Source organism: Marmota marmota, unplaced genomic scaffold (assembly GCF_001458135.2).
Source record: "Marmota marmota marmota unplaced genomic scaffold, marMar, whole genome shotgun sequence".
NCBI lineage: Eukaryota > Metazoa > Chordata > Mammalia > Rodentia > Sciuridae > Marmota > Marmota marmota.
The window spans coordinates 5537847-5562012 of record NW_026000164.1 but is presented as its reverse complement, the minus strand read 5'-3'; the positions used below and the strand labels follow the sequence as shown (position 1 = coordinate 5562012).

General features: G+C 39.6%; 1 protein-coding gene across 2 annotated transcripts in view; it reads left to right on the top strand.

The window, feature by feature from the left end:
* Positions 1–24166, top strand: part of Cntnap2 (contactin associated protein 2) — a 1898113-nt gene that overhangs the window by 978671 nt on the left and 895276 nt on the right. For both annotated transcript variants that reach the window (XM_048786770.1, XM_015493731.2), the window contains one exon: positions 3848–3997. In XM_048786770.1, the coding sequence (XP_048642727.1) occupies positions 3848–3997 (150 nt within the window). The remainder of the gene's footprint in view (positions 1–3847; positions 3998–24166) is intronic.

Sequence of the window (24166 nt, the reverse complement as noted above, 5' to 3'; positions counted from 1 at the left end):
TAATTATTTTTTTTAGAGAGCTTCCTGATTTGGGAGCTTTGAGGTTTGTTTTTGAGTTTTTTCTGTGTGTAGTATATCTTTAAATACTTTTTGTAGTACTGGCTTAGTGGTCATGAATCCTTATAGTTTATCCTTTTGGAAACATTTTCATTCTTTTCAAATTCTGAAAGATAGCTTTGCTAGATACAGTAAACATTGGCTGGCAATTATTTTCAAAGCCTGGAATATTTCATTCTGAGCCCTTCTTGATTTTAGTGTCTGAGTTGAGAAGTAAGAAGTGAACCTGATGCTTTCTCTTATAGCTTTTTTTTCTTATACCTTATTTCCACATTTTCTTGGTAAAGCATTTTTATTATGATGTGTCTTAGAAAGTTTTTTTTATCTTGTCTATTTGGGGTTCTATTTGCAGCCTATATGTGGTTGTCTATCGTATTTCTAAGGTCACTAAATTTTTTCTGCTATTATTTCACTGAAAACATTCTTAATGGTATTAGTCTGTTATTTCCATGCTCTCTTATATCCCAATGACTGTCAAATTTAGACTCTTGGTATTGTCCCAGAGTTTTTGTGTACTGAACATGTTTTCTTTTTTTTTTAATCAAATACTGAGTATTCAAGCTCTCATACCCTGTCTTCAGCATCTGAAATTCTGTTCTCTACATAATCTAATTTTTGGTGATAATCTCAGGTAAATTTTTAAATTTGAGCATTGTATCATTCATTTGCAGAGTTCTTATTGGTTTCTTTTCAATATCTCTACTTCTTTATTGAAATAGTCTTTCACCTACTATATTTGCTCTCTGATTTTATTTCTTAGATCTTCTTGTAGTGCTTTGAATATTTTAATAATCAGTTTTTTTTGTAATCATTCTCTGAAATTTTATTTGCTTCCATGTCTGTGGGTTCCTGTGTTGGGGGATTGTAATTTGGGGAAGAAGACTTGTTTTCCTGTTTTCTCATGTTGTCAGAGGATTTAGACTTACACACCTATTTTAATGGATTCCTCTTACTCTTTTATCTTTGTTTCCTTTGGTATACACCCCCACCCTTAGGACTATGCTTTGCTTTTGATGTATAAGTAGATTTACAGGAGTAGGACCTTAGATCCCCCTCTGTTTGTTCCTCTTTGGGGTCTGGTTGTTGGTTTGAGGCCTTGTCTCTCCTAGTCCATGTGTTAAAGTATTGTTGGAGCTTCTGTGGGACTAGTTCATAAAATGAGGTTCACCATCAGTTGGCTGAGTTGTGAGTATACATCAGAAGTAGAATCTCTCTCAGGGTTGAGGCTGTGCTACCCTGCAGTTACACTTCAGGTCACGAGTTGGCTGATACCACCTCCCCACACCACACTTCATGTCCTATCCCCATTTCTGTTTTGGGGTGAGGGCTGCTTACGTATTCTCAAGGTTTGGGCAAAACTGTGTAGTCAGTGTGCCAGCCAGCAAGGAAATGGTGTGGGCAGTGGGCACAGACACTCGGGTGCTACTCCCTGCACACATGTTTTATTCTATGAATAATTTTTCATGTGTGTGTGTGTGTGTGTGTGTGTACAATTTATAATTTGGAAATTATTTTGTATTGATTAAAGCAGACATTTTGTATCATCCACCACTAAAATAAAATATGATCAGTACTAATAAATGAAAAGTTTGAAAATCCTAAGAAATTTCTGGCCTTAATTATTTACAATGTGTTTTAGTCAGCTTTTTCACTACTGCAGTTAAAAGATTTGACAAGCACAATTGTAGAGGAGTAAAAGTTTATTTGTTTGAGGGCTCAGAGATTCAGAGGTCTTAACATATAGAAGGCCAGCTCCATTCCTAGGGGCTTGATGAGAGGCAGAACATCGTGGTGGAAAGGTGTGGTGGAGGGAAGCAAGCACCTCATACAATGGTTATCAGGAAGCAGAGACTCCACTCCCCAGATACAAAATATACACCCCCTAGCCAAACCCTGAGTGAGCCACTTCCTCCATCTATACCCCACCTACCTCCAGTTACCACTCAGTTAATCCCCATCAGGGATTAATTCACTGATTAGGTAAAGATCCTCACAACCCAATCTTCTCCTCTGAACATTCTTGCATTGTCTCACACGTGAGCTTTTGGGGGACATCCCACTTCCAAAGCATACCACAATGATATTTACTATAATGTGAGTAAATATTACAGATACATGACTACCTTCTAAGATTCAGTAGGCCTTGGCTTTTTAAATAGTACTCTTGTGTAATAGCATGAAACAACTGTTAGCTAATGCTATTCTTCTGGATGAACCACATAGTAAATCATCTAGACTTTGTGGTCATATAATTCCTGGTACAACTATTTGACTCAGTTAATGTACGGCAATTGTCTGCTCTACAAGTGGACTTGACTGTTTTTCAATGAAACTGTATATGGATGCTAAAATTGAGTTTATGAAATTTTTGCTTGTCACTAAATATTATTACTATTTTGATTTCTTTTCAACTTTTTAATAATATACAAACCATTCTTATCCCACAGATTAAACAAAAATGGGTGGCCAAAATAAAGTTATGGCCCACAGATGTGGTTTATAGGCTCCTGTTATAAATTATCTGGCACCTAAATCCTTCTTCTGTGCTCCATGGATTTACACTATTTTTAAATATCTTTGCTTGCTAGTCTTTCTTTTGTGAAAATGAAGTGTACGCTCCAGGAACTTTAACCTGTGTACTTTAGATTATACCATCTGAAGTAGACTAGAACTGAATTGCTTTCTTTTTCCAAGGTCACATAAAACCTCTCTCACTCTCTTCAGTTTCTCTATCTCCTAAATACTCTCTAGGTTCTTAGGTTCTATGATTGCTCTCCTATTTGTACCTTATATTTTTAATTATTCTTTGTAAAGTGAACACAAACCAAACAGACATTGAACTATTGTCACCTACTGGAGTGATCAATAGAATGTCTACAACTAAATATCTTTGTATTAGGAAATGTAAGTGTTAGGGTGAGCATTGTTGGTTTATTTTGATGGTTTTTATTTGCTGAAATATGACTGACCTCATTTTAACAATGCCCTCTTATCAATGACTCAAAATCCTTTTGTTACTTCCTGTCATCACTAGTGGTTAATTAGGACATATAATTGCACATAGTCACACATTTTTATTTGGTACCTAATATCTATAAACTACCCTTGCCAGGTGTTTATTGAGAGAAAATAACCAATGTAGACAATATTTTAAAAGTGAAAAATTAGATAAAACCATAAATCTGAGAGTATGATCATGCAAAGCTAATCGGAAAATGTTATGAAATTGAAACAGTTCATCGTCACTTTCCAAATGACTTTATTCAGAGCATTCTTTACCCACAACCATCCTGATATAATTTTAATCATATTTCTTCACCTGATTGACTTAGATTGTGCTTTATTCAGTCCAATGGATGAAAGAACCAGATATAATCTTAAAGAAACACGAGATAATGAAATTTAGAGGCAGCACTGTATTTTTCTAGATGAATGTATGGTTTTACTTCTAAAATATTAATTCTGTTGATATTAAAATTTGTGTTTATTTCTCCCATGTAGCTGGAACTATTACTTTGACCAGTAACTTCTAGGGAAACTCACTCAATAATAATGTATATTTCAAAATAACTGAATAAATTTCAAAGTATGTCAAGTAAGAGAGGTTACTGAAATGTTAATTAAATTGGCTTAACTAATTCAATTTCTATATGTATCAAAACATCACACTGTGAACCATAAATCTAATAAAATTATCATTTGTCAATTTAAAATAATATGATTTTTTTAAAGCTGTGTTTAACAGAACCATCTTAACATAAAAAGCTGACTTTTATCTTGTACCTTTCAGGTTCTGGGTTGAATGATGGTCAGTGGCATGAGGTTCGTTTTCTAGCCAAGGAAAACTTTGCTATTCTCACCATTGATGGGGATGAAGCATCAGCTGTTCGAACAAATAGTCCTCTTCAAGTTAAAACTGGAGAGAAATACTTCTTTGGAGGTAAGAATGCCATCCTTTACTGGTTAACCAATACCATGCTAAATAAGGGAAGTTTCAAGATGAACTCGGCAGATCTCGGGATAATACATCTTTCCATTAGATATTGTTTTTCTCATCCAAACTCGTGCAATGTGAAAGCTAAGAAAACATATCACATCCTCAGAAAAGACTTTGGTTTTAGTTTTAAAATATACATGTGTACATATATTTGCCTCTGAAAATATTCTTATTAATATTCATATATCTACTTATTTGCTTATGTAAGTATATATTTAAATATAACTATGTGCATCTCTTTTTTTCTAGTTATTAGAGTAAGCATACATAAGAGCAATTACCTTGTCTGTCTTGTTTCCTGCTATGTCCCCCAGGGTCCTAGAAAAATTCCTGGAATATAAGACAGGAGTAATAAATATTTATGAATGAATTAGCAAGTAGTATAAAATATGCAGGACAAGCCTTTTTTTCCCCCAAAATTGTCTAAAAGTAGAATCAGAAGCCCTAGGAGCTTAACTAACTTTCCACTGAGTTTGCACCCAGCTCAGACCTCTCTCTGATGCCTGTCCAGGGCCAACACTTCTTTCTTATGGGTGCTATCTTAGAAACCAGAGTCCTGAACTAGTCCTGCACAATGTTTGTTGGAATCAAAAACTGCATGATTTTGTAAACTTTGATATCTTATGAGTAAACAAAGTAATGTTTCTGATCTACTAGGTCTGATGGATATGAGAAAAAAGCAACTAAAGTGCCAAACTGGTTTTCTCCAAAAAGTTATTTGACACCATGGGCTTTTGGCCAAGAGTTCTCCTTGCAGTTGTAGAGGATTGTCAGTTGAGAAGCTGCTAGCAATCTCTACTTGTCTCTTGCCATTGGCCACGGATGGGTTCGCTGAATGCCTGTGGTGGTTTTCATCTATCTTGATCTAGACGGGTAGGCAAATAGCTGTAGCCACATGTCTGTGGCCAAAAATTCGCAGGATGTAAGGGTTTTATGGTCTCCTATTTCTTATTGCTTTACGGAGTTTGATTTTTAAATCCAGAAGTCAGAAGAACATTGGCTTGCTCTTGGGTCTTTGGCCTGCCTCCGGGACAGGCTGTCAGCAAATGTTCCTGATGTTTTTGTGGTTATATCTTCGTTGGCTGAATCCTCAGAGTGTATAGAATCACAGGGGAACTCATTACAATTCAGATTCTCAGGCCTTACTACTACTAGAGCTTTAAAAGATACTGAGAAATTGAAGAATTCCAAATTCTAAGTGATTCTGACAAAAAGATCTGAAGAGTAGACTGACAGACACATTTGAAATTTATAGACATATCTTTAGATTCTTTTTGAAAGAGAATGTTAATCACTGTAAAGTTTGAGATGCTTGAGAATCACCCTCTCTCCTACAGCTTTGTTACCAGGAGCAGCAAGGGGAAATGAAAGGCTGTCCTTGTCCATGTACAGACTTTGATCAGGTACACATTCACTAGAAGACACTCACAGCACTCTTAACACACTGTCCTGTAAGCCAAATGAAGTCTAAGCTCTCTGACTTGCTGCACCTTCAATAAAATGTTCTCTTGCAGCAGTGACACTGGGCAGTGGGATTCAGAGCCAGTGCCAGTCAACAGAAAGCCTCAAAAGCAAATACATGACACCAAATCTCTCAGAGATCCCAACTCCAGAACCATTTCTAAGGGCTCAGGTCATAGGTCTCACTAGGTCCTTGGAACTATCTTCATATAAGGTGGAGTGTCTCTAAGAGATGTTTTGCAAATGATATATCATTAATATGTATAATTTCACCATTGAGATATCCTTTTCTGCATTTATCTAACATTTATGCCAATTACACACCATCAATATCATGAAAGAAAATCTAATTTGGCATTGAATAAATCAGTCAAAAGAATACACGGCAGAAATCTTTGGTGTAGGCAGCTCCAGAATGGCTGCAATGTTTCTGATCTAATACTGGTGACCTGGTGACCCCTTCCGCATGTGGCTTCCTGATTAGAATATGTGCTGCCTGTGGATTAACTTCACTTGAAACATTTTCTCTCTCTCTCACACACACACACACACACACACACACACACACACACAACTGCATACTGTCCATGCTGAAAATTTTCTAAGTTGTAAACCTTGTCATGAACATATCTTAATACCAGGGCAGAAGGACTGTCTGTGTTCTAGAACACAAGCTTTGGAATCATGCACACCTGATTTTGGATCATAGCTTTGGTGCTCAGGTGCCGTCAGCCTTTGATAACTTATCTTACTTTCTTCATCTGTCAAATGCCAATATAATCTCTTCTGTGAACCTGGCATAACATACCCTCTGTAACCCAGCTCTGGCCCTAGGAGATGGTAATGCTGGCTGTCTCCTGGTCTCTCCATTTTGTCTCAAGTCATTTTGGAAGCTCATTCAGAGACAGGAAGATTTGAGATTTTAGGCCATGGATCATCTAAAGATCCCTGATCGGCTCTTGTGCTACTGGAAGTATTTCTTTCTCCTCAATCTCAAAACAAAACAAAACAAAAAAAAAAAGAAAGAAATGGTTTTCCTTCTCTAAAGTCTTAAGTAAAGGCTTGTGGAGCTTAGTTTCCCATCAAAACCCCTAAACCTGTCCTCACTCTGTCACTTTTGAAGCCAAGTTCCACTTGAGCAGCTTCCTCTGCACCTGCAAACTCACTTTCTCACCAGGGGGTAGTTATATGCCTCTCTTAAGGGTTTCCTGAGAATCCCAGGGAAGGTCTCAATTCTCTTTAATGAACATTCCTGATTGGATGTTTAAGTGCCAATCAGGTGCTTTGTTCTTGCTTGGGAAAAGGCAAAACAGGAGTGAAATGAGTCATTTGAGATGTTTCCTCAACAAAAGAAGTTGTGGTTGCTTGAACTTTTTTCTCTCTTCTCAACTGAAATTACTAGCTTGTCATTCAACTTAACAATCGAGAGAATAATAAATGTGATGATCATATTTCATTATTGACCAATTACTTGGTGACAGGCTTTTGGATAGGCCAGGTCCCATGATTGTTAGAGAAAGGTTTTTAAACTTGTAGCACTTCTTAGGTTTGCTGTTTTTATTAGCCCCTTTGTTTTCACTTAAAAGAAAACATAGCAAGGGTAAGCAAGTTCTAGAGTTGGTCTTATTGGAAAAGGAGCACTATGGAACAGGGGATGGAGAGGAGCCCTCAAGAAGGTGCCAAGGCAGGCGGAGTTGGCCAGAGAGGAGACCCTTGGGAACCAGCCTGAGTGTGACAGGATTAGGGACGGTGCCATTTAGTAGAGGGCACACCCCTTCCAGCTACTAGTCTAGACTCACCAATATAGAGCTGTCTCTTCAGCCAGGGCCACTGGGACAACCCCACAGGGCGAATGGCTTAGACCATGGAAGTGCATCTCCCACAGTTCTGGAGGCTGGAAATCTAAGATCAAAGCCCTGGCAGATTGAGTATCTATTGAGGACACTCTTCCTGGATTTCAGAATGCCCTTTTCTCACTTTATCTTCACATCATGCAGGTGGGGTGGAGAGAGACAAAGAGGACTCCAGCATTCTCTCTGTCCTCATGGGGGCTCTGATCCCATTGTGAGGACCTCACCCTCCTCATACCATCACATCGGGAGTTGGGTTTCGGTATATGGATTTTGAGGAACACAAACATCTAGTCTATCACAATAGCCTTTCCATGATCATTGAAATAGAGCATGGATTTAAATAGCTAAGTGGACAGACATGCAAATATGCATCTATATAAAGTTGTTTTACATTAAAGCTGTTAGGAAGCTTGTTTCCAGTTGTGGAGTTCCTTGGCTGCTTATTATCGGGCGATGCAAACCATCCTACACAAATTTGAATGTCTAAAAGCTTCCTTAAGGATCTAACACACTCTGGGTTAGCCATAGATTGTCAGGGATCCCCCGGCTGCAGAGGCCATGGACAGAGGGCTCACCGGACCTCGCAGCTCCAGGTTTGGGATCCACTCTTCAGGCTTCCAAAGGGCCAGGTTGCCTCTTGTCCTTCTGCAGTTTGTTTTCTAGCTCCTTTTGCTGCTCTTCAAATGTTAGGGAGCAAAGTGTTTTATTAATTGATATCATATGAAAAAGGACATATCTTTTTAAGGGTAGGAAAATGTAATCCTAAACAAACTTGCTTGAGGCATATTTTCGATTTACTAAATATGCCATAACAGAGAACCACAAACTAATGGTTTAAAACAATAGAAATTTTTCTCTCTCACACTCCTAGTTACTGTTTGGATGTGAAGTGTCCCCCAAAGCTCCCGTGTGAGGCCATTCAAGAAGGTTTAGAGGAGAAATGATTGGGTTGTGAGAGCCTTGACCAATCAGTGAATTAATCCCCTGATGGGGTTAACTGAGTGCTAACTGAGGGCAAGTGGGATGTGGCTGGAGGAGGTGGCATTCAGGGAGTGTGGCTTTGGGGTATATATTTAGCATCTGGCAAGTGGAGCCTCTGCTTTCTGACTGTGATGTGAGCCACCTCCCTCCACTACACTCTTCCTCCATGATGTTCCACCTCACTTTGAACCCCAGAGAATGGAGCCAGCTGTCCATGACTTAGAAACCTGAGCCCCCAAATAAACTTTTCCTCCTCTTCAAATGTTCTTGGCAGGTCTTTTAGTCACAGCAGTGAACAAGCTGACTACCACAGTCCTGGATGGTCCAAGTCCAGACCAAGTGGCCACAGGGCTGCACTCTGCCTGGAGGCTCTGGGAAGGGACCTTTGGCATGACTCCCGGTGGCTCCTTGGGGCTGGTGGCACTCCGGGGCATCCGTTGGCCTACAGATGCTTGCTTCAGTGTCTGCCTCCATCTGCACATTGTCTTCTCCCCTCCGTCTCTGTCCACATTCCCCTCTTCTGACAAGGACACTGCTGTAGATTAGGGTCCACCCTAATCAGGGTCACCCTGTCATCACTGGCTACCTCTGCGCCATAGGTAGGTCCCAGTTAAGCCCCACCCACAGGTCCTGGGGCAAAGCTCCAGCATGCCTTTCTGGAGGGCACACTCAGCCCACAGTAAAGTCTGCATTTGTTCTGGGACTCTCTTTATGAGAAAGTCACCACGCTTCTCAGAGGAGGCTCAGACTCTGGATTCTCTGTCATCCCTTTACAAAGATGGATCCTATGGGAGTTAAACATCAAACATAGGTCTGAGAAGACGTGGCTAACTAAAGGTAGAAGTGTCGAAGCAAACAGCTGCACCAGCGAAGTCGACCGCACAGCGCGCTAGAGGAAAATCCTGCCGTCAACCTAACCAGGACTGGAACTGGAACTGGAAGGAAGTCAATAAAAAAGAAAGAAAAAAGTGAAAGAATTCCAGGCTCACACATGCAAGAAACAGTGAGTCACCTCTGACACATGTTAGAATCAACAACAACAAAAGGCCTGGTCACCAGGAGGAGGCACCGTTGGTGTGCAGGGCACCCACAGGAAGGAACCCACAGGGAGTGAGGGAGAAGATGTCCAGGCTTCACGTCAGCCAGCCGGCCCGGCTTCAGGACAAGAGGAGCATCTGTGTTCATAGGTTGACCTAGACATTTTCAGAAACAGAGGAATTTCTAACCTCACCTTGATTCATGTTCAGTGGGAAGATACCACTACCAAAGGATGAGCATGTCAGAAACTCTACCCAGAGGGAATAATGAGGCTGGGAATAAAGTACCCGCCACTCCCCGGCCCCCAACACACGATTACTCAGAAGGCCTCTCTCATTCCTCTTCAGAATTTGGTGTTTTCCCCAAAATCACACAACTAATAATGAATTAAGTCATTTTGATTTCATGCTGCACCCAGCTTGGGATTTCCTACAACATGTGTTTACTCAACAGTGGAGCGTGGGCTTGCAGTCAGAGATATAGGACATAGGTTCCCAGGGGATTGTTCCTAAGAGGTAAGTTCAGGAGAGCATCCTTGGGGCCCAGAGCTCTGAGTACAGCCCCTCCTGGCAGAATGGGATCCCTGGCTTCCACGCCAAGAGAAGGTCCTCATGAATTTCACGGATGGGGACTTTCCGCAGCTCTCGCGGATCCCTCCACATTTCTCAGAAATGCTTGGCAGATTTGCTGTCTTGCACATGAAAGTTACTCCCAAGAAATGCCTTCAAAAGAAAACACACATGACTTGCCTGGAGAATCTAAGTCCTTAATCTCTTCCTATAATTAGATCAGTGTTCAGTTTTCGCCTTGCTAGTGAATTAATAGTCAATCTTTTTTTTTTTTTTCTAAATCTCTTTTTCCAAATCCTTAGACTTTGCTTCCAAACATGTTTTAATGCCCCCACATTTGCCTTTCCTATTAGAACTAAGATCTTTTTTTATTCATTTATATCCAAAAGGATTATGGAGACCCTAGAATATCTCAGACACAATAATAGATGCTGGCAATATAGCATAACAAAAAGATGAATCTCTTCCTCATAGAACTTATAGCTTTTGCATTCATAGCTCTAATTTCTTAGTTTTACCAATTATAACTTTGTGAATAATTATAATTGGTTCTCTTATTAATGAATTTGGTTCTCTTATTAATGAATATCTGGGGGAAATCTTCAGTTTTGTGTTTAAGGTGTTTCAACTGATTGGATGAGGCCCACCTACATGGCTAACTACAATGTACAATCTCCTTCTCTCTCTCTCTCTCTCTCTCTCTCTCTCTCTCTCTCTCGGTACTATGGATATAACCCAGGGGCACTTACCCACTGAGCCACATCCCCAGCTCTTTTTTATGTTTCATTTTGATACAGAGTCTCACTATATTGCTTAGGCCTTGCTAAGTTTCTGAGGCTGTCTCTAAACCTGGAATCCTGTCCCTTGGTGGGATTACAGGAGTACACCACCTCACCTGAGTTATCTCCTAATTCTAGAAGCTAAACATGTCTGCAAAATGTGTTCACAGCCACACCTAGATTAATGCTTTACTGCATAGATTGCACACTAAAGCCTCTTCACATTGACACATAAAACTAGCCATCACAGAATACTTCTACCTGCCCTGGGTTTGAGACATCAAATGAAGATATAATCAGATATTTGATTTCATGCATAGAATAAATAGCAGACAATGTTTTAACACTTTTATAATTGTAATTCCCAGATCTTCTACAAGTTTATTTTTAATTTAATTTTTTGTTTTATAATGCTACTGTTCCTATGTCCTCTCTTTTGAATATTTGACCAAGATAAAATTGGCATGTCTGATCATCCGTCCATCTCAAGTGTACGATTCAGTGAGTTACAGCACATTCGTACAGTGGCTCAGCTGTCCCCAGGGTCCAACCTGACAGTATTTCCCCAGCCCTCACTCTTCACTCCCCACACCAATGCTCTGCATGCTCCCTCCTGCCACATCCCAGGTGACTGTTGATCTGCTGTCTCCTGCAACTGTGCCGCTTCTTTCTCTGGAAGCTGCCATTATTTATGGATTTGGTTTTGTTGTCTGAATGTCTCTGGTCTACTCCTCCAGGTGGATCTCCTTAGGAATTCCCTGCTCCTCAGGGATGCACCAGCTCTCAGTTCCCCACAGGCACTGCCTGGCCTGCACCTCACACTGCTCACCTCCAGCCCTGCGGCCCTGGGCCGCCTGTCTGCTCCACTATCCTCCCTCCCTGGCACAGCCCTTCATCCCCTTCTCACACTCCACGTCCTCTACTGTTGATCCTGTTGGCTGTCTATTGTTGGAGTCTCCTGACAACAAAGCCTGCAGAGGACAAAGATGCTGGTCTTCTGTGTGTCCTGAAATATCTCAAGTGTTGAGAGAAAATGCCTAACACACAATAGGTTCTTAATAAGTGTTATTCATTGAGTAAATTAATCACCATTCCAATGAATGGAATACATTTAATGGTTACGTGCACAGGGCTACAGGCCTTCTTATCTCCATCTACTTACATCCTCAGATTCTGCCGCCCAAATGAAGTGCCACTGGTTGTGCAGGCAGAGAAGAGCCACTGGCGCTCCATTATTACCTTACTGGCCCTGCACAACTTCCCATGGGCATGCAGAGCAAAGAAAGTCTGTATTAGATCAGATGCAATCATGTACGTTCTGTAATATAAAATAGTAAAAATATTAAAAATGTACCAGTAAAAAGTAGTAGAATCAGAGTTCAAACCTAGCTCATTTTTGTTTTAATGGTAAGAGCCAAGTTTTCCTGATCAACTAACAATTTATTAAATTCCAGAATGAAAAATGAGAAAATCATAACTTAAGATCTTAGTAATGTCTGTGAACAGTTGTTTAGTTAATTTAGGTTGGCAGACACTATGAAATAATTGGAATCATTTTTTTTTTTGTTACTTTCAAATTAATCAAAGTTTTTTTTTTTCCTTTGTGTTTTTAATATTTCACTCTGGTTCATTGTTAAATTGTAATACCCCTCCTTCTATCTAGTAGAGTTGGTTCTCCCTTAGTTGTGGATATAACCCAGAGACTCTTATTTGCTCGTGAAATATTTGAGTCGCTATTTACGGGGCCTATGCAGATCCTTTCCCCACTTTTAAAAGGTGTATTTTCAAGCCCTCTCTTTTCTCTTATGAGAACACCAGCAAGCAGATACACTTCTTTTTCAGTCACATTCCCAAAGGACTTTTGGTCATTTTTTTTCATTTGTTTTCCAATTATATGCACAAAAGAAAAGGGCAAAGAAGAGGAAGGGAGCTGCACAATGAAATTGAGTGTATTAACCTCATCCGAACCTGCCCGCTGCTTGGAGAGAGGAGAGTGCTCACTACGTAGCCCTCGGCCCCCAAGACGTTTTATAACTCCCAGAAGTAAAATTGGACTAGAGTTATGATAGGGACTAATTATCCTTAGGATTATTGTGAAATTCCACATGCCTTTGTCTTTGTTCTGGCTCTTAACAACTGGCTTGTGGTGGGGATATTCAGATGTCAGACAGAATCGTGTGAATTTTTCAAAGAAAAAAAAGTCATAAAATTACAAAACATTTCAAGAATCATTTTGGCTCTGTTGCCCTTTATTAATGGGCTCTTCTCTTTTCTCCTTCCATCATTTAGCTCCTTGAAAATCACTAGCCTAAAAGAGCATAACATTCTGATTGTGGGAAAAACAGAGGTAACCCTGATGATATGTAAATTAAATATTATTGCCACTGGGCACCCTGCTACATGGTATGGACCCTCGGTGGCAGATGAGCCCACTCTGACCCTCAGGCAAGGAGAGAGATGTGGCTAGCAGCCCTCCTTAGCGACTGCAGATCATGTGTTAATGCAACAGGAACAAGAAAACCAGTCTTAGATCTCTTCCATACAAACCAGAGAGAAGTTTGTGGGTTGGGGCTTTTTCCAAGGAAGGTGGTATTTGTGCTTGTGTTTCTAAGTCTCTCTAGCCAAACAAGAACAGGAGATGAATTTAGGTACTAATTTTTTTCAGTTACTAAAAATTCAAGTAACAGTATTTCTAGGTATACAGAAGCAAACCAAAATGGACTCTGATGCCTGTAATTGGGATGACAAGTTTGATCTACTTGTCCTGCATCTTGTCTTATTCTTCCTCCAGGAAGTCCATTATGTATATGTCAACCTCTGTCTTTGAACTAGCACATAAGTTCTTTTTGGTTATGTGGCTTTTTGTTGTTACTGTTTTTAAAGAAGATACAACTAAAAAATAAGCTATTTTTTTCTGATCTGGTTCACTCATGAAGAAATCAAATAGAGTCTGTGTTAAACTCCCACATTTTTGTCCCCAAACTTTCTCTTTCTACACGGAGGCCCCACTTACCTCAACAACTAGCTCTACCTCAAGTAATTAAGTATCATCATCATCTATCTCCCAAAGGAATCTTATAGGAATAGGGAATTCTGTGAGGTTTTTTTTTTTGGCCTTCATGACCCTAAAATTGCTTAACCCCTAATGGTGAAATTGTGGGTGCTTCTAGACATGGGAAGCTGTGAGGTGTGGGAGTTTAGCCAAACACCTTCCTAGTAGATTCAAGCCAGCCTTCCTCACAGGCTGGTCCTAAAGTCATGTTGACTTAAATATATTCCCCATCAAAGGAAAAAAAAATCTCTCACTCTGTCCCGTATCTGGACTTCTGATCTTCTTCCTTGCAGGTACACATGTAGTTAGTGTCCAAAATACTACAGCACATTTTTTTTTTCAGTGAACCTAATGTATAACAACAAAAAAATTCGCTACCTCTCATTTTACAGTGGCCCAAGGTTGGGAATAAAGATCACTAGCATTTTCACAGGACGTGATTAGATCAAACAGTGCGCAAATATGAAATTTTAATACAGATGCTCCCTGCCGACGGTGGACCGTGTGGCGTTACTAGCAGGAGAAGCTAGATGCCTCCGAAAGGCGCTGATAAAACAAAATCTTGTAATACCCTCAAAATTGTTCCTATTTTCTGTGGGCTATTGAACAAACTAACTGATGTGAATCTAGAATTCACTATGTATACGGGATTTTAGATTTGATCTTTCAAAGAAAAGATTATTTGAAGGGCAGAAAACTATGTGTAAATGGGGAGGTTGGCTCCTGGAAAATACTCAGTTAATGGCATAGGTGGAAAAAGTGTTTGTTGAAAGATCAAAAGGAGGAGAGTTTTCAGGCAAGCTTGAGGGTGCAAGGGATCTCTCCCGCTGAGGGAAGCAGCAATGAGCCAGGAGGAAGCTTACGATAAATAGAAGTGGTTCTGCGACTCGCAAGGCTGGTAGGAAACTCAAAGACCAGGAGGTGGAGGGAGGTGTTCTGTATTGGCTCAGATCATTCATGTCTAGAGCAAGCTCTCCTGCTTTAATATGCATAAGAATTTTCTAGGGTGCTTGAAAAAATAGCCTTGGTTTTGTCCTTAGTTAAAATTTTATTCGTTATGCCAGAAGTAGGGCCCAGAAATCTGCACTTAAGAAGTCATCCAGATGATTTCTTTTCTCTTTTTTTAACCACGTTATTGACATGGAATTCACATACCATGGAATTCACCACTTAAGTTGTACAATTCAGTGGTTGTTAGTGTATTCCGAGAGTTTTGTTGCAATCACCACAACCCCCTTTAACTCATTTTCACGCACCCCCGCCCTGGCCCAATAGATCCCTCAATCCCATTAGGAGCCACTCTGAATTTTCCCTGTCCTAGGACCCCACTATTCTGCTTCATGTCTCTATAGATTCATCTATTCTGGACATTTTAAATACATGATACTACAGAATAGGTTATAACTTATGACTGGCTTCTTACCCTCCCCATAATATTTTCAAAGATTATTCAATTGTAGTTTATTCAGTTCATGAGCCCAAAACTATTCCCTTTTATAGCAAATAATATTCAGTGACATAGCTGGGTGACATTTTGTTTATCCATTCCCAGTCAAGGGTCCTTTGGACATTTCCACTTTGAGCTGATGTGCTGGGATGAATATCCATGTGCAAAGTTTTGCAGTCACACGTGCTCTTCCTTCTCTTTAGTACATAGCTGGGAGTGATCTCAGTACCTGTCATTTTGCCTCCCTCTTGGAGAAACATCGATGTAAGCAATGATTTGGGGACCAGAAGGCATGAAGAAAACAGATTTGTTGGTGAGGATTAGAAGAGAGAAAAAGATAGTCTTAGAAAATAATGGAACACTAGGCAATGGTGTGAGGTCAACCGCATCAAGTGGCAGGTTAGAAATAACGTTGGAAGATCAGCAAAGCAAAAACTACTTCTAAACGACGTAGCAATATAAGAGAGTTGATGAAATTGACAAGATTTGATCTGGATAGCTAGTTTCTGACTGAGGATACAAGAAGGCTGGCGCTCTGTCACTTTCCTAAGTCAAGTTTATTAAGATTTAAGTATGTATAGCAAAATGTACAGTTCTATGGATTTTGATTCATATTCATTTGAAGGAATGTAAATTATGGCTGTGATGGGGTGATCATAGAATAAAGTGGTTAGATCCAAGATTGCTTCTTGCAACTCCACAGACATCAACAATTAGGAACACCTGATTGAGTAATAATAGAAAAATAAAGAAAGATACTGTGTCAAGTCTGTGGGATGGAGCTTTATGCAGTCCTCAAAAGCCATGGTTGTGAAAAATATTAGCTGATATGAGAAAATGCTAATGACCTGGTTTTACTTAAGTGAAGGTAAAATATTTCCATGCAGTAAAAGTTTAATATTTCTTTCTCCTAAATCTAACTGATGTCTTCCCTACCAGTGAATACACTCTTACCCTCCACTGAGGTACTGAACGGCTTCAGTCTTGGCAGTTTGAACTCCATGCAGCATAGCCAATCCTTCCCAACCCTATCCATTTAAGTATATAACTATTAAAATGATCAACTCCCCCATGAGCATTCAGCTATGTTATGGTTTAGATGAGATGTTCCCCAAAAGCTATGTGTGAGGCAATACAAGAAAGTTAAGAGATGAGGCGATTGGGTTATGACAGCTTCAACCTACTCAGCATGTTCATCCACTTGAATGGATTAACTGGATGGTCACAAAGGAAGGTAGAATGTGGCTGGAGGAAATTGGTTATTGAGGACATGCCTTTAGGGTTTATGTTTTGTTCCTGGTGAGCAGAGCCTTGTCTCTCTGCTTCCTGACAGCCATGTCCTGAGCTGCTTTCCCCCTCCACACTCTTCCACCATGATGCTCTGCCTTCCCTGGGTCTCAGAGCAATGGAATCGCTATCTATGGACTGAGGCCTCTGGAACTGTGAGTCAAATAAACTTTCACTCCTCTAAAATTGTTCTTGTCAGATGTTTGGTCACAGAGGCAACAGAGCTGACTAAAACAGGCTCCTAAGTATTTAGAACCCACTTCCTCCAGTGTAGACCGGGTTTTCTCTGGGACCACTTAATAGTTCCCTGCAGGATGCTCTGAGGATGGCAGCCCGTTCTGGTCCCTGTTCAGTCAGTTCTCATGCAGACTTTGTCAAACCCTCAGGGACCTCCTGTTGCTCTGATGATGACCATGCACATTTAAAACCTGGGCTACAGTGCTCCTGCGCAGCCTGGCTGCTTTCTGCATTACACACACGGTCCACTCCCACCCTTCCGCCTGCTTCCTGCTCTAGTGCCATGAGCCTCCTGTCGGGGACTTTCCACATTCTATTTCTTCTGTCTTGAATATTCTTTATCACAGGACAAGTACAGGTGGTTCCCAACTCCAGATGTTGGGTTCAACTCACGAGCTTGTGACTTTGTGATGGTGCAGAAGTGATGCACATTCAGGAGAAACCACGCCTCAAATTTAGACATTTGGTCCTCTATGGGCCAGGGACAGGTGCTATGATACTCTGGATGCAGAGCCGTCATCGAGCAGCGTTCCCAGTCAGCCAGGAAGTGAGGAGAGTGACCGACCAGTACTCCACAGGGTACTGTGTTGCCAACTGGAGCGTCAGTGGGTCAGGGGTACTGGACACATCTTTGCCTTATATCATCAACTCAGGGTGGATTTACTGGAACATCAACCCCATGTAAGTTGAGAAGCAGCTGAACTTCCATCTCAAATCTCACCCTAATCATGGCTTCTTCAGGGAAGTCTTCCCCTAGGCCCAGCCTCGGGCTGAAGTCAGATTCTTTAATTTTGAGCTTGCATAGATGGGGCTTCTTTCACTCAGAGTTCACGTAACAAATCGCAAAGATACATAGGAATTGGGGGATTGCCTGTTTATTTATTTATTTATTTATTTATTTAATTTTTTTATTGTTGGTTGTTCAAAATATTACATAGTTCTTGATATATCATATTTCACACTTTGATGTCCGTCTACCTGACTCTATACCTGGAAGAGCCTGCTCACTGCTCTCTTTTGCCAGCTTGGCCCCTTCTTACCTTCTGCTTTCTCCAGTTCCTTTGCGTACCTCCCCCTGTCCCCACCCACCCCTCCAGCTCTAACAGAAGAGAAGTAGAATTTTGGCAACTCCTAACTCTCTGTGTTTAATTTTTTTAATTTTTTTTGTTAGGATTTTCTATAGTAATCAAGTATAACGTGTAAAAACCAGTGAGGACAGACACGTTTTTTCAGTCCTAGAAAAAAATATGTGAAAAATACTTGAAAAGTGTTTACATAAAAATTTAAGTTATTTTCAAAACAGAAGGGGAAATGTTTGCTTTAGAATAATATGTTTTTGCATTTATTTTTCCAATTTAAAATAGAGAAGAGCCTCACATGGTAGCAAACTAGGAATTAGATGAGTGAATGAGAAGGAATAAGGAAATTTATTAGGAATATTTTTTAAATACCCATAAAAAACTTGTAAAAGTCCTTCTCCTAGCTTCTTGAAATGTCAAAAAATCTTTTAATATACCACTTATGTCAAATTTTTGTCATTCAGAGTTGTTATTTATGTAACTTAAGTTTTTTCTCCTTATTGATTGACAGATTTTGCGTTCTGGCATAGGTGTCCCTAAACACAATGTCCCTAAACTGGGTTTAATAAAAGGAGACCTTTTACTACATCAAGAATATCAACATTTTCAGCCAATTATACTTCTTTATTTAAAAATATTTTACATATATACATTTATAATATAAAACTGGGAAAGTTTATTTCTGGGATGTGTCAAATAAAATGGTAAACATCACTTAAATATATTATCGCTCTTTTTTTCCTTGTACTTACTTACATATGAGTAATATTCATTTTAGAACTTCTATATTGACAATACCATACCAGTAAGAGTATTATTTTTGAAGATAGGAAAAATAGCAATTCCAATGTATGATGTTAATGTCTGGCTGTACATGACAGAAATTAAATAATGATTTAAACATGGTAGAAGGGCTGGTGTGACATTTTACAATACCAGAAAACATGATTTTTTTCTATCAGGCATCACCAGGTTTGTGCCCACCTAGGAATGAACACTTTAATGTCAAGGTTTCTTAAGGAAAAAAAAAAAAGTTGTTTGGGAATCACTGAAATTTTTTGGCAAAGGGTCATAGAGGGCTTGGGGGTCATGTGATCTCCATTATATCTTCTCAACTCAGTTTTCATGGAAAAAAGCAGCCATCAAAACAGCCACAAGTGATGTGGTTGTGTTCCAAAAAAGTTTTATTTCCAAAAGCAAGTGGTGGGCAGCTAGCCTGCAAACTAACTGGACACGTCCCAGTCTATTTCATTTCTCCTCCATATTTAGCACATTGCATGTAACTTGTGGTTCAAGGTGGCTTCTTAAACTTCAGTCATTACCTTCACTTTCTAAATAGAAAAGAAAGAAAGAAAGAAAGAAAGAAAGAAAGAAAGAAAGAAAGAAAGAAAGAAAGAAAGAAAGAAAGAAAGAGAGAGAAAAGCATACAGAACTCCTCTCCTTCAGAGTAGTTCCTAGAACATGCTTAAGACCCTACTACATACATCCAGCTGACTAGCACTGGGTCACATGGCTGTACCTAGTTGCCAAGGTGGTTGTTGGGTAATGCAGTTCTTCTAGAAATACAAGTACCCAACTGAAAGGAAAGAATTTTACTACTATTAAAATAGATGGTGAAGAATAATGATATTTTCAGTTGATTGTGGAAATTTGATAATTGTAAATATCCATTTTTACTCTTCTTTCCATATGTAGAATATTCTTTTTCAAAGAGGCAAACCCAAAAATCGAACTTCCTTCAACTTAACTCACTTCTGGCTGATGTGTAGACGTCTATGTAAGATTTGATTCCTTGTGGTCCAGTGATATGTAAGCTAATTTGATCATTATGGCAATGCACACTCTTTTGAAAAAATAAAGGTACAAGACACACACAGAATCATTGGTCTATAGCAATTTTCTAGGTAGCAATAGCAAAGAACAACTTCTTTACTGCCCTTGTGAACTATGGTTTTACTCTCCAATAGCTTTTTCCTGGTCCATTGTGCTATGTGACCATGTCTGAGATGGGACGTTTGTCCTCGTACTGTGGGCTGCATGCTTCATAGCTGACTCCCGCAATTACTGATTCACGTTCCTAGGTGTTGCCTTTGTCATTAAACATCCATAAATCTTTGCAGGCCATGTTTGTGGTATCTTTGTCCACATAATTTTCCTCAGAATTGTTGTAGTCATCTGTCTTTTATTTCATCTGTTTTTTTAGGCAGTTCTAGGTACAAGTAGTCACATCTGCAGGTCTGTTCTTGATGTCCTTTGAAGTGTGGTGACTATCTGTTTATTCGTCTCACCTCTGTGTTCTACCAGTTCTCAAGGAGGTGAGCCACGTCCATCCCCTTCATGACATGTGCTGATCCCTTCTTGTCTTCTCCTCACCTTTCAACTTGATGGGGAGCTTCCTTGAGCCCCTGAAAAAGGGGCATCCTTAATCTGATCGTTGCCACAGGAGCCTCCTGATATCTGGTAGATAAGAGATGTTATCTGCAGGTGGTAGGAGAGGTCTTGAGGCCACAGTCTTACTTTTCTCCATGTTAACCTCATGGCAGCCATTACATTTAAAGTGCAGTTTTTAAAATGTTAAACCTGTTCAAACTCCTGAATGGGGGATTGCCATTGTAAGCAGACAGCACCTTCCATGTTAAAAGTTCTACTTTCATCTCAACCAGCACGCTGACTAGTTCTACCCTGAAGACTTTGCTGAACACAGCAAGAATGATCCATTGCACGTCAGCTTCTAAATGTTCCCTAAGAGTTCTAACAGTAAAAGTTTCAGTTGGCACGTGGCTTTCCCTACCAAAAAAGTAACAGTGGGTGACTTGACCCCCCATTTTGCAATGGAGTAACCAAGTCCTCAGCTTTCTAAGCCTGGGTACCCACATCTTCATGACTTCGTGCCTAGAGTAGTCATTGCCATGAACTTTTTAGGTTTGTCACACAACAGCACCCTATTTTTTAAAGTATGGTAAAATGTGCTGTTACTATGAAGTAGGTTCAGTTCTGAATGACAGAAATTAATTCTTTATGCAAAGAATATAGAGAGTAGACCCTTGGAGCCGTTTTATTGCTCCATGGAGCCAGAAAGCTGTGCTCTTTCCACCTCTCTCCTTCACTACCATCAGCATTCACTATTCCCTTTATAAAACTCCAGATATCCAAATTCCAAAGAGGAGACCAGCAGCAGAAGAGGGGGTCTGGCCCTCTCCCTGCTAGGTCACTTCCCAGAAGTGCAGCACTTAGGCAGAAGCATGTCATTGGCTGAAGTTAGTTGTATGGCTACACCCAGCTCAAATGGAGACTGAGCAGCCCAGTACCCAGGGAGGCATCTGGACGTAAGCAAGAGAAGGAAGGTAAACATTGAGGACAATTAGCAGTCTTGTAAAGACTCCTGTATCTAATATTAAGCAGTTGATGTTACCTTGGATTTTGATTATAGTCTGTGTGCCCGATTTCCCTTAATAAAGTAGCATTCAATATTTATTGGCTCCTTGGGCAAATTTTGAAAATCTGTCTATGGTTGTTTAACCTAAGGATATTGAGTTTGGGGAATTCATTTAAGTGGATTCATTTCTTTTTCAAGTTTTCAATTATCTATCACCTAGCCTAAAGCTTTTTGCAACAAATAATTTAGCGTAGCAAAGTTAAATAGTTTTTAAAAAGTGATAGAATATCATCTAATCACAAATTTATATCTCTCCATCACTCCCAATCATATTTTTATTCTCCCCAAATGCCTAATTCAATAATTTCAGTTTAAGAGGGAAAAATTATTTAACCATTTCCCCAAACACTAGAATCTTTTAAAATTAATGTTGGTTGTTAGCAAAGATCTTCTTTAGCTCAGAAGGTAAATGACCATACATTATTTAGTTTCCATATGGTGAACATAAAGGGAAAATCAGAAATGGGATCATGACTCTCTACTCTAGGAAACCAGAAGTTAAGGGGCTAGGAAAAGTAAAAGAATGAAGGGAGGAAAGGTATTTTTGCCCTGGGATGTTTTCCGTGAGAAGTGAGCTGTGTCAGGTGGGCAATGAGGCACACTCAGCCTTGGATTTTTTCTCCAACTCAAGTACTAAAGTGCAATTTTTTGGAAGATGTGATTTTTTTCCCTTGACATCAGGTTTAAGGTTGAAGGCATACTTGAGAAATCTAGAAGTACAGGCTGCTTTTCTTTAATAAATATTTCTAGTATTTCCTCATATGAATTTCACTAAATCTAAAATTTATTTTTGTGTTTTAAACTTGTATTGTTTCTTGGAGAGGTACATTTTCTGTCTTATCATTTGTTTTGCAAGACAAAAATCTTTTAAACGACTTATTTCATATTAAACAAAAAGCTGAATTTTAAAGCAGACTGTTAATTTTCTCTGTCATTGAAGAAGATAAACAGAGACATGCCTCAGCAGTGTCTTCTTGGAAATAGCGACCTCCCGAGCAGGGGAAGGCTTCATTAGATTCTGTGCACACCTGTAGGTGATGCTGTAAAGGGTAGGGGGCAGCCTCAAAGTTCTTACAACATCTGTATTTCAATATGACTTTGGAGAAATGGAGTAAATATTATGAAACTTGATCCACTTATGGAAATGTGTTGTCTTTATTTAATATTTCTGGATGTCCTGCATCCCTCGTCACATCTAGCCTTGGGTGACCACCATGACCCCCTGGCTTCTCTGGAGAGGTGCAGGAATAAGCCATCTAGCAGGGAGAACTTTCCTAGAATGAGAGAAGACATGCAAATGGCTTACTGCACTTAAAAATCACTTCAAGAAAAAGTATGTCCTCTGCTGCGGCTGTCTCAATATTAGGTTTATTTCAGCCAATCTAATAACAGCTAAGGTTCCCTAAATAATAATGTGAAAAAAAAATACTCCAGTGAAGACTTCCTATTAGACGTTGAATTCACAGAATGTATGGTTTCTTTTATTTTGGTCAAAAAATACACTAAATGAACCTTACCTTTTAACTATTTTTAAATTTGAAATTAAGTGGCAATAGTACCCATGTCTTATTATTTGTAACCATCACCACTGTTGATCCTCAGATGTTTTCATCATCCCAAGTGAAAGCACACTGTGATCAAACACAAAGCTCCTGTTGCCCTCTTCCCAACTTGTGCTAGCTGCCTTTCTACTTTCTCTTTTCTATCAATTTGACTACTCTACATAATTTGCATAAGTAGAATCATAGATTTTTTTGGTCCCTCTGTGTCCGGCTTATTCCACTTGTCATCTTGTCATTAAGATTTATCCATATTTGGCATGTATGAGAATTCCATTCCTTTTTATGGCTGAATAATATTTCATTATCTGTGTATATCACATATTGCTTATTTTATATTTCACTGCCAATGGATATTTGGGTTGATTCTGCCTTTTGGATATTGTGAATAATGCATGTACAAATGGCATTCAGATATATATTTGAGATCTTGATTTTAGATCTTTGCATGTCCACTCGGAAGTGGAACTTCTGGATCACATGGGAATTCCATTTTGGTTTTTTTGAAGGACCATCTCACCATTTCCAATGGCACCTGTACTATTTTACCTTCCCATCAGCATTGGGTTCAAATTTCTTCACGTCCTCACTGACAGTTACTGCTTCCAGGGGTTTTTACTTTCGGTGGGGAGAAGTTTGTTTGGTTGATTGTATTTTTCTATGATAGCACCCTAATGGTTGTAAAGTGACTGAACTAATTTTCTTTTATGGACTACTGAGATATGTCAAAGTAAATGCCTCTTGTCACCTCTTAGTTCCTTTCCTTTTCAGAAATGAGACCATTTTACCAAGTTCTTTGAGTGCAGGGACAATATCCATTGTCTTTCTTACTACTGGTTTCCAAATTCTAATATCCTATGTGCTTAATAAGGGGTGAATTATGCATCAATAACAGATGGAAAGAACAAAGTGAATGAGTGAGCATAGGGACTCATGCATCTAGGATCCCAGTACAAATAATGGCTATTTTTTTTTTCGTTTTTGATGAGGCAAACTGGAAATTTCTAGGAACCTAAGACACCTAAAGCTGTTGCAAAGAATTTTGTCACATATTTCTACTTAATATCACACAGTGGTAAGCACTGCCCTTCACTGTGTGCTAGGAACTGTGCTGAGCACTCACTCACGCCTCTCCCTACTCATACTCATAATCCCACCCTCAGGTAGCCATTACCATTGTGCCGTGAGCAGCCTCAAGTTAAGTGTCCTGCCCCAGAACACTCAGCTCCCCAGAGCCAAAGTGGGGACTTGATCCCTACTCTGACTGCACATGCTATGTCAGGACCCAGTTTGTGATGTTGCTCATTAGAATGTCTGCATTTAGCTGGTGTTTT